The 12,094-nt window shown below is 36.3% G+C and overlaps 1 protein-coding gene across 1 annotated transcript in view; it reads right to left on the bottom strand.

Moving 5' to 3' along the window:
* The window catches only part of LRRC66 (leucine rich repeat containing 66), a 31,136-nt gene that overhangs the window by 15,925 nt on the left and 3,117 nt on the right, over nucleotides 1–12,094 (bottom strand). The window contains exon 2 of the mRNA XM_008993356.5: nucleotides 9,544–10,044. Within this exon, the coding sequence (XP_008991604.4) occupies nucleotides 9,544–10,039 (496 nt within the window). The 5' untranslated portion in view covers nucleotides 10,040–10,044. The remainder of the gene's footprint in view (nucleotides 1–9,543; nucleotides 10,045–12,094) is intronic.

Raw genomic sequence — 12,094 nt, 5'->3', positions numbered from 1 at the left:
TATATATAAATAAAAGCTTGGTGTAGTTGCACACTGGGAAAGCTGTTTTTGAGATTAAAAAAAGAAATAATAAAGGAAAATATTAACACATTTGATTGCCAAAAATTTAAATTGAGTGTATGTCAGGAAACTATAAAAAGAATAAAGATGGCTGGGCGCAGTGGCTCAAGCCTGTAATCCCAGCACTTTGGGAGGCCAAGGTGGGTGGATCACGAGGTCAAGAGATCGAGACCATCCTGGTCAACATGGTGAAACCCCGTCTCTACTAAAAATACAAAAAATGAGCTGGGCATGGTGGTGCGTGCCTGTAATCCCAGATACTCAGGAGGCTGAGGTAGGAGAATTGCCTGAACCCAGGAGGCGGAGGTTGCAGTGAGCCGAGATTGTGCCATTGCACCCTAGCCTGGGTAACAAGAGCGAAACTCCATCTCATTAAAAAAAAAAAAAGGAATAAAGATAAGGATGAGAGCAGATTTCTTATTGGAAACAATGCAAATTCAAAATAATGGAGTAACATTTAAAGAAAACCTGAAAATCTTTAAAAAGATCAGCTTAGAATTCCTTAGTGAGTAAAAGCATATTTGAAAAAAAAAGGCAAGTAAAGACCTTTCCAATAAAGATTTGAAAGTATTCATCAGGAGTAGGCCCAGACTAGAAAAAATGTTCAAGGAAGTCTTTTAGAAGAAAAATAAAACTAGACAGAAGTCTGGATATAAGAAAGGAACAAAGAGCTCCAGAAATGTATGTAGGTTAATTTAAATATTTTTATTATATTTAAATCTATGTAAAAGCAACAGTGTGAAGCAAAGATAGTAAAAACATATTGTGGAATTTATAACGTATATAGGGGTAAAATGTAGGACAATACTTGCACAAAGGCCAGAAGGGGAAAAAAATGGAGAACACCATTGTACGGTTCTTATGTTACAGGAAAGTAGTATAATACCAAATAAAAATAGACCGTGATCTTAAGATACATGTTGGAAACCCCAAACTCTAGGAAATCCATAGATAATTGCAGATTCTTAGTACACTTCTAAATAACCCATGGGACAAAGAAAAATTAAAAGAGAAATAAAGTATTTTGACTAGACTAAAAATGAAAACATCACATATCAAAATTTGTGGGATGTAGCTAACGCCACTTTTAGAGGGAAATTTATTACTAATTTATTATTAAATTGCACTACATGCCTATTAAAGAGGAAATGCCTCAAGTCACTGACTTCAGCTTCCCCTTTAAGAAACTTGCAAGAATGAATGAAATTGAAAGTCAGAAGAAAGGAAATAATAAAGACCAGAGAAGAAATAAAGTAAAAAAATGTAAAAAAAAAAAAAATAAAGAGAAAAATCAATAAAACCAAAAGCTGGTTCTTTAACAACAATAAAATTGATTAAAAGAGATTTCAAGCTAGGCTGATCAGAAAAGAGAAGACATAAATTATTAGTATCAGTAATAAGAGAGGTGGCATTACTACAAGGTCTACAGATATTAAAAGGATAATGAAATATTGTGAACAGCTTTATGCTAATAAACTTGATAGCTCAGACAAAATGATCAAATTCCTTAAAAGGCATAAACTACCACTACTCACTCAAAAAGCAATAATGTGAATACCCCTGCCTCTATTAATAAAAGTAAACTTGAAGTTAAATACCTTCCCATGAAAAAACTCCAGTTCAGATAGCTTCTCTGGGGAATTCCATGAAACATTTATGGAAGAAATAAAGGCAATTCTAAACAAACAATTCCAGAAAATGGAAGAGAAATAGATATGTCCCAATTCATTTTATGAGGTCTGCATACTCTAATACCAAACCTAGACATCAACAATAAGCAAAATAAAATAATAACCCAATATTCCTCATGAACATAGATGTAAAATTTCTTTAAATTTTAGCAAATTCAATCCAAAATACATAAAAAGGATAATCAATTATGACAAAATGGAATTCACCCCAGGAATGCAACATTGATTTAATTTAATATTAGAATACTTGCATAATTCTCCAAATTAACAGACTGAAAAAAAAAAAGCCCCATATGGTGCTCTCAGTGGATCCAGAAAAGGTTTTGGGCAAACTAGGAATAGAGAGAATTTCATCAACCTAGCATAGAGCATATATGAAAGATCTAGCAGTTTTATTTTTAATAGCCAGAAAGACAACTTAAGTGTTCATCAACAGATAAATGAATCCACATGATGGAATTCTACACAGCAATGTAAAGGAATGAACTTTCCCCCACAGTTCACAGAACTTTTTCTTTTTGGCTTTTTAAAATAATGTCAACTTTTTTTTTTTTGAGGTGGAGTCTTGCTCTGTTGCCCAGGCTGGAGTGGGAGTGCACTGGTGCTATCTGGGCTCACTGCAACTTCTGCCTCCCATATTCAAGTGATTCTTCTGCCTCAGCCTCCTGAGTAGCTGGGACTACAGGTGCGCACCACCATACCTGGCTGATTTTTGTACTTATTAGTAAAGATGGGACTTCATCATATTGGCCAGGCTGGTCTCGAAATCTTGACCTCGTGATCTCCCTGCCTCAGCCTCCCAAAGTGCTGGGATTACAGGGATGAACAATAATGTCAACTTTTATTTGAGAGTACATGTGCAGGTTTGTGACATAGGTATATTGCCTGACGCTGAGGTTTGCAGTACAATGATCCCATCACCCAGGTAGTTAGCATAGTACCCAACAGGTAGTTTTTCAGCCTTAGTCTCCCTCCTCCCTCACCCCTCCTCCCTCTAATAGTCCCCAGTGTCTATTATTTCTATCTTTATGTCTGTTTGAACTCAAGATTTAATTCCCCCTTATAAGTGAGAATATGTGGTACTTGGCTTTCTGCTCATTCATTACTTTGCTTAGGAAAACGGCCTGCAGCTGCATTCATGTTGCTGCAAAGGACATGAATTCATTCTTCTTTTATAGCTATGTAGTAGTCCATGATGTATATGTACCACCCTTTCTTTATCCAATCCACTGTTGATGGGCACCTAGGTTGATTCCATGTATTTGCTATTGTGAATGGTGATGCGATGAACATGAGTGCATGTGTCTTTTTTGTAGAATGATGTATTTTTTCTTTGGATATACACACACTAATGAGATTGGTAGGTCGAATGGTAATTCTCTTTTTAGTAGGAATGAACTTTTAATATATACAACAACATGGACAAGTCTCAAAATAATTATGCTGAAAAAATAGACCAAAAATAAGAGTACATATTGTATGATCCCTTTTATATAAAATTAGGGTTAGAAATGCAAGTGAATCTTTAATGATGGAAAGGAGATCAGTGACTACCTGGGTTGGGGAGAAGGGATGGGTGGAGAAGATAGATACAAAGGGGCATGAGGAAGCTTTTGGGGGTGACAGGTAGTTCATTATCTTGACATGGTGATGGTTTTATGAGTCAGTGTGGTTCAGAAAGTCAGAGGACAGATCAGCCAGTGCTCAGAAAAAGGAAGAGCAGGGGCCTCCAACATTATGCAGACCTATATAAATATGAACAGAGGCAACAAGACTGTTGGTGAATACTCTAAACATTTGAAGGCAGAGAGTGAGAATCCCCTTTAATTATCTATTGTGCCTGGAATCAAGGAAGTTACCATTCTAGCAAAGACCACAACAGGAAACACAAAATTAAAGACTCAGGATGATCAAGTCACACTAAAGGGGAACTAAAGTTTTTTGAACACCTGCTGTGTGCCAGGCACTGTGAGAGATGTTTTACATATATCTTCACTCTATGATAGTCTTGATACACACTGTCTCTAACCCTCATACCAACCCTACACATATAATTATCCCCAGTAAAGGTAAGGATCAGGAAGCTTGTTTAGGTTAAGTGACTTGTTTAAGGTCAATAAACAAGTATATAGAGTCGTGTAAGATGTGTAAAAGAATTATAAGAATAAGTAGGTCAGGCATGGTGGCTCACGCCTGTAATCCCAGCACTTTGGGAGGCCGAGGCAGGTGGATTACTTGAGGTCAGGAGTTCAAAACGAGCCTAGCCAACATAGTGAAACCCCGTCTCTACTAAAAATTCAAAAAATTAGCTGGGTGTGGTGGCGGGGGCCTGTAATCCCAGCTACTTGGGAGGCTGAGGCAGGAGAATCTCTTGAACCCAGGAGGCTGACGTTGAAGTAGCTGAGATTGTGTTACTGTCCTCCAAATGAAAAGAATGGGACCCGAACATACCCAAGAATGCCGAGAGAGAGTGATTTTGAACGCAGTTATTAGGGCATCCTCTTATTTAACTCCCCCATAATATCAAGCTGCGATTTCCCAAGAAGAAGGTAAACGTCTTCCGGAGATGAGAATAAAGACCAAGAAGTTCAGTTACTCCTTGTGCATGCAAACTTTTCCTTTACTTTCAATTTTAGATAATGAATATTTTATATTTTTAAGGGAACTGGTTTGATCCTTACAAATAACCTGGTTTGTTTAGGGTCTCGCAAGATGGAGTTGGGAAATTTAAGAGAACTCGTGCACGGTATTTGGCTGCACTTCTCAATGGGGGAAAATGTGTTCTTTCAATATTCTTGCTTGGTGAGTCAATGTTTAGGAGGTAGTCAGATGAGTGAAAGAGGCTACATGGTGCATTCATCCCTGACATCAGGGGTAGATTTTATTTTTCAAGAGAGGAGAGCTGAATGCTGGGAGGAAAATATAGTGGTACCTAATTCTCTTTGTGGAAAGGGAATTATTAATTGAACTGCTTTCTAATGATTACATAGGCCATTGCAGGCAGGAATTTTATTACCCTTTGCATTTAAGTGGCTAGAGGCAGTTTTATTGTTTCCAAGAAATAATGTGTCTATCAGAAAAAAGGCAACAGAAAGGATACTCAGACATTGCACTATCTTAGTAAATACTCCCTCTGTACTATGAACTTCTTAAACGCTCTCCCAGTGTGACAACCTGATAACATAAAGCAAGAATATTCAGGATTATGGCTTTTAGTCTGAAGAGCAATAGGAATTGAAATAGAGTCTAGAATGGGCCTGGGTAAGATATTTGATTCATTAGGTCAGATCTTACTGTGGTCAAATTATGCAGGTGAACCAAAGGCGTTGCCTTCTTAGTTTAATGTCTTATATACTTTTTGTTTCTTTAGAACCTGAATTAGTTTTGAGAACATTGCATATTGATAATTCCATAATCCAGTAGCAATCAGGATGAAATCTTTAATTTTCTATGAATGGAACACAATATTGTTTTTTATAATACACTGTGTATTTTTATTTTAATTCCATCAGTTTCAAATGTCATTTCATCTTATTTCTGACACATTCATCTCTTGGATTCTGGAACTTAGTGGGTTAATGTGAGGTTGCTACATTTGGTGTATCAGCCCAACCAGAATCCCAACAAGACCTTGTTACGTTTCTAGGTACTCTGTGTGCACTTCAAAAATATTGCTTGATGAAGGTAAGACAGAGTAACCAGAGACTGATCCCATTGTTTTCATGTTTTTTACACTAGTTTTTCAGTTATTAATGCTGTACTCCAAAAATATGGGAGGAAGGTGGAAGCACCATTCTGATTAAATTCCTGGCTGGAGTCTGCTTTATCAATTTTATTGGCAGCACCTCTTCTGGGTGTTTTCCCAACATGAAGCTTACTGGTGACACCACAGCTGACTCTGAAGTCAGGGTTAGTCCATGTGATATCTCAATCTTTCAAAAGTGGGCTTTCCTAAGTGAAAGTAACTTTTCGTTGGTTCTAGAGACAGCCACCATTTAAAAATATGTGGTACATAGTTACGGAGCTTGCTTAACTGTTGCTTTCTGAAATCTCCCTAATTTATTATTATTATTTTAGATGACTGCAAGTGTCTATATAGTCAGACACAAATAATTATCTGCTCATGAATTATAGTGGGCTACTACTGCAATAGCTGTTTAACATTTAAAAAAATAACTTGAAGCTGAGTGCGGTGGTTCATGCCTGTAATCCCAGCACTTTGGGAGGCGGAGGTGGGCAGATCGCTTGAGGTCGGGAGTTTGAGACCAGCCTGACCAACATGGAGAAACCCTGTCTTTACTGAAAATACAAAATTAGCTAGGCGTGGTGGCACATTCCTATAATCCCAGCTACTCAGGAGGCTGAGGCAGGAGAATCGCTTGAACCCAGGAGGCACAGGTTGCAGTGAGCTGAGATGGCACCATTGCACGCCAGCCTGGGCAACAAGAGTGAAACTCCATCTCAAAACAAACAAACAAACAAACCTTTAGATTTAGACAAAAACATATAATTTATTTCTAAATATACTGTTATTCTCAATTTGTTCCAAGAGAATAAAAACTAGCATTTGCAAGGTAATTCACAAAATTTTGAAGTGCTTTTTACATATTTAAATTGCCACTATTTCTTATGCCAAACACCATGTTAGGTTAGGTCCTTGAGATACATATTTTCATTTAATCCTCAGAACGATCTGATGAGTAAATCTTATATTATCCAGATGTCACCTCTAGACAGACTTAGAGTGAAGAACTGAAGAACAAAGATAGGGTAGTGTCCTAGGCAGCATCTCTCTTACCAGCAATTTCCTTCAACATGGAATTTCGAAGTTAGAGTGACTCAGCCATAGTCACAGAACTATAAAATAGGAAAAGTTGTTAGAGGAGATTCAAACTAGTAAACACTAACATGATGATTATGGGAAAATAATTTAAATCACAAAATACTATGGATAAAAGAACCCTGAATTATATCCAATCAGATTCATGGCTTATACTGAACTTCCAACATCCAACTCTGTTGCTCATCTCTCTATGGTTTCATTTGCTAGAATTTTAATAGAATTTCAGATATAGAATTTGCTCACTTCACTTCTTTTTTTCTTTGCTCTTCAAGTTGAACATGTTTCTTGATCTTTTGGGAGGTAGAAGCTTAACTCAAAAAAGAACATGGATCGGTATCTGCATTTACAGGGGTATTTGGTCTTTAAGTGGAACTGTACTTGTCCCAACCCGCAGTTAGCTCAGGGGAATGCATCTGCCCTGAAGAGAGAAACTCAGCACTTCTCTATTCACTCTTGTGGTGGAGTAATATTTTGACACGTTAATCTCTTCCCTCCCTATATTTTCCACTTGCTCTTTCTCTCCAGTCACACAGAAAGTAGGCTCCATGTTCATTGTCCCAAGGAAGGCACATGGCAAGGCAGAAAGTAGGTAAGTCTACAAGTCTTTCTGGCTTTTGTTTTCCAAAACCGTAAACCTTTAGAAGAAAGTGTTTTCAAGACAGAAAAAAAAAAAAAAGGGGAGAAGAAATGTTCTCCAAACTGAAAAGACTGAAAAGTAATATTTTCTGGGTAGCAGGGGTAAGGAACATGCAGGCCTCGATGCTTTGTTAAGAGTATACGATTCTAGAACTGGGTACAAATCCCGGCAAAGGCAGAGGAAAGCTGATGAAAGACTGATGTTAGGCTGGGTGCGGTGGCTCAAGCCTGTAATCCCAGCACTTTGGGAGGCCAAGGCGGGTGGATCACGAGGTCAAGAGATCGAGATCATCCTGGTCAACATGGTGAAACCTCGTCTCTACTAAAAATACAAAAAATTAGCTGGGCATGGTGGCGTGTGCCTGTAATCCCAGATACTCAGGAGGCTGAGGCAGGAGAATTGCCTGAACCCAGGAGGCGGATGTTGCAATGAGCTAAGATTGCGCCATTGCACTCCAGCCTGGGTAACAAGAGTGAAACTCTGTCTCGGAAAAAAAAAAAAAAGACTGATGTTAATTAACTATCCCTATGACTCCCCTAATGGGGGCTCAGAATCAGAAATTATGTTGCTACAAACAATAGAAGGCTTTTTTTTTAAGATAATAATAAAAAAACCCCTTCACCTATATCTGGCATTTCTCCCCATGTTATCTCTTCCCAACTCCCCACCCTCCGCTGTCCCCCCACTATTTCTCCCCAACAGACCCCAGTGTGAAGTGCTCCCCTCCCTGTGTACATGTGTTCCCACCGTTCAACACCTGCCCATGAGTGAGAACACGCGGTGCCTGATCCTCTGCCCTCACGCCAGTCATCTGAGAAGGTTTTATCTCTAGTACACTTGAATTTGTGGATTAAGATTCACATCTACCAAACCAGTTAAAAAATTTTGTTTTATCATACGGATATATGTAGCTGTATGGACGTCCATCAAAAAACAAAACCTGGAAATAACCTAGTGCTTGATTAAACCAATTACAATATATGCATATATAAAAACTATTCAACTATTTAAAATATTTATGAGATTGCTTAATTATATAAAGACATTAAAATATTCTATGATATAAAAATACAAATTAGAAATATGGACAGAATGATCCAATTTTGAAATAAAAAGGCATAAATAGGAATAAAAAACTTGAAGAATATATATGAGTGACTTAAATTTTTCCCTTTAAATTTTTCTTCAGTTTTTAAATGTTCTATAAGTAATAGGTATTCTTTTTGTAATAAAAACAATACAATAAAAATCATAAAATAAAATGCAATTCATTTACACTGAAAATATGACACACTACTTTTATGGAGAAGGTCAGGGAGAGAAGACTCCCATGCTTCTCACACAATTCTGCTGACATAGTGACTGGATTAATTCCTATACCTGCTAGGCTATTATTGCCAAAATGAGGCTTATAACAAAGCTGGAGAAAGAGCATGAAAATAAAAACATGAAATATCAGAACTGGGTAATAAGAAAAATATGCACAACTTGGAATGGAGAAAGAGGACAATATCCTTATACTTTCTTTTTCTGCATAGTGTTATATAAAGTAGGTGCTTAGCAAAGAGTGAACAAGACTGAAAACAAACAAGGAAAGGATATTAATTGTCTAGCACTCTGGAATATAAAAAGGGCAAAGGAAGTTTTGCTTTATGAACTTGGTGCATTCTCTAAAGAAAACATTGGTGTATCCATTAAGAAACTCCAACATGTATAGACTATTGAATGTCAGATGAGAATTTATGATAATAAGAGGTGATTTGGAGTACCCTATTAGAAACTAGGATAAGGAATTCTGATTTTGACTTGATAATCAGAAGGTTTACATACCAATCTATCATATTAGGATACTTCTTCTGTATTTTGGAGGACAACTAGATAGAAAGAGGCAAAATGTACTCAAAAAAGAAAAATATTACTAATATGGCAACATTTAATTTGAATTGCCTTATACATTAAATGTATTTGAACTAGTTATTTCTCAGTGCTTTTCTATATTAACAAACATATGATGCTCAAAGTAGGTAACTTAAAATCACTCATTATTATTTAGCACTTAAATATTTCCTAGTGTCTCAATAAATGCATGTAACATTAATGTCAGATATATTAATGGAAAACTAAATTGCATTAACTGTAAATTTCGCATACTGTAACCTCCAGTGCCACAAGAAACTTTATTATATGTGCTCTGATCAAATTACTGTCCTTTCAGCTGTCTCCTTGAACCTGAAAACAAAGGTAGAATCCTTATGGACATGAAACAACTGCGTGCAAGCACTGTTTCTCTGTCTAGTCAAAATTGTACTCACCCTTGGGAGTGTCACTGAGTTTATTTCTTTGAAGAATGAGCACCTTCAGCAATGGAAACCTCTTTCTGAAACCGCTTCTGTGGCATTTCACCCATGAGGATTTAGGATTGAGTAGATCCAATGAGAGGGAGTGGATGGCGTTGTTGCTGAGGTTTAACACTTCCAAAGCATGTAAATATGCAAAAGGGCTTAAGGTTATTTTTGATATGAGATTGTTACTGAGGTCCAGATGTTTTATTTTCCATTCTTCTTTTTTCGTGTGACACTCTAAGAAAACTCTAAAGAAACCAAAACTTACATCCACGGTGGCTGCTGTCTGTGATGTGTCCACAGGTACATCATGCTTTCCGGTAAAAGAACAATTTGTCAGAACATATTCATTCCATTGGCATTCAGAATTCAATAAAATATTGCTTTTTCTTGATGCCTTTGTCATTATTCCAGTAAAATAAAGACCTATAACTATGGTAATGACTTTGAAATAGAGGTTTTTCATAATGCCTGGAAAAAGGAAAAAAAATGGACTTATTCACAATAATATATAAAAACTAACAGAAAATAAGAAGCAGAAAATTTAATTTTCAATTTAAGATTTAGGAAAGTTATCTTGCCTTGGTTGCCAATTTAAGAAAATGTTTGATTTATTAGATATTGGGGCATGAAAATGTAGCTACCAAAATGACATAACTATAGCATAAAATTACACTTATGTCGCATTTTAAAGAAAGGACATACATATTCACTTAGGCCTCACCTCTGCTTTTCCAGTATTGCTCACTCCACAGTGTGCTTTGGGATGAATAAAGCCTTACTAAGATTAGAGACTTCTCTGTTTCTTTGCAGGCCATGAATACAGAGCAAAGTCTATTATGCTTATCTGCAGCATTGTAATCAGCCATGTGGTTTATTACATGAATGACAACCAGTTACACTAAACCATGGACCTCTATAACTCTATGAGTAAAAAGTTCAACTCACAAAAGAGGCTCTTATTTTTCATAAATAGAAGAAACATAAGCTTTGCTGTGTGGCTTTTGCGACTTTTCAAATCATTATGAAATCATTTAGATATATGCAACATAATGTGTTATCAAATATATGTTCTGGCGCCAAACCATGAAGATGTAATAAGATACAGAAACATTAAGTATCTTTTGTACCAAAAATTCTTGAGAATGGAAAGTTTATAAAAAAAGAAGTATAAATTACAATGGCTGAATGTATCACAGAAATTATTTTAAAGATGGATAATTTTTGTGATTTTAAACTAAATTCCACTTAAAAACCACCGTGTGTACAAATAATCACATTATTCAGTATAAGAGTTTCCAACCGCCCATCCCTTCCTTTCTGTTCTAATAGCACTCAGTTTAGCTTTCATCACTGCAGTCTGAAATGCTAAAATGATTTAACTGATTTTCTTGTCTCTGCCTCTTCACTTCCCTTCTTCTTGATCCATCCTAGGTGATTCCAAAGGATTATTTTCCTACAATAATGTTTTTTCCTTTATTATTTCTTCATTTGAAATCCTCAAAGGGCTCCTTATTGCGTATAGTCCAAATCCCTCAGGTTGGTATTTAAAGCCCTGTGTTATCTAGCTACACTTATGACCTGGCTTGATAAGTGCCTGTGGAGCCTACAAGATGTGATTGTGCAAAGAACAATACATGCATATCTCATGCTGAAATTCACTTTCAGCTCATTCCCAGTTCCAAGTTCAATGCCTTCTCCTGTTAGCCGCAGTCTTACGTATCCTTCCACTCATCTCACATCCTATGGCCTGGTCCTTTTTCCTGATTTAGCCTCAGTATTTGTCGTAATGTTTACAGAAATCTTTCAGTGAATATTGAATGAATGAATACACGTTGGTAACATTCAGCATTGCTACTGCTTTGTTTTGTATGTGTTCTGAGATCCCTAAAAGAAGGAACATATCTATCTATCTATCTCTATCTATGTATCTATTTATCTATCTATCTAGTGTTTTATATTTTTAATAGCCTGAAGTCTGTCACTGGGTTATGCTATTTGTGTTTAAATAAATACATGAAGTGAATGAAATTTATAATGTCACTTTAAAACTTTTGTTTCATGCAATGTCAATCCTCCCTTATTTTCAAGGGCATCTAAATTCAGGTACACATGGCCATGAACTGCAAAGGTGCCCTACAGCATGGAGGAGTGATTTATTTTTGTAGTGTGCTTTTTATGTAATACCAGAAATTGAATTGATTTGCCCAGGAAGAAAGATATTTGTTTCTACATTCAAAGCTGAAATCATTATATATACAATTGTGTACCAAGCTAATCTAACAACATCAGCAACAAAAAAACATAGTCATCATTCACAGGTACATTATTCTGTAGTACTGAAGAGAAAGACATGGTTGAAAAATACTTTTTCTTAAGCTGACATGAATTAAAATTGCCCTGGTTCTTTCTAAGTTGCACAGATTTATACATGATAGGTTTAAGTTCAAATCAGCTAGACAAGGACAATCTTGTATCTTAAAGTGAAAGGTATTAATTTCTAAAAAAATTATACTATTTA

This window comes from Callithrix jacchus, chromosome 3, assembly GCF_049354715.1.
Source record: "Callithrix jacchus isolate 240 chromosome 3, calJac240_pri, whole genome shotgun sequence".
Lineage (NCBI taxonomy): Eukaryota > Metazoa > Chordata > Mammalia > Primates > Cebidae > Callithrix > Callithrix jacchus.
This window is presented reverse-complemented; position numbering and strand designations above follow the sequence as displayed.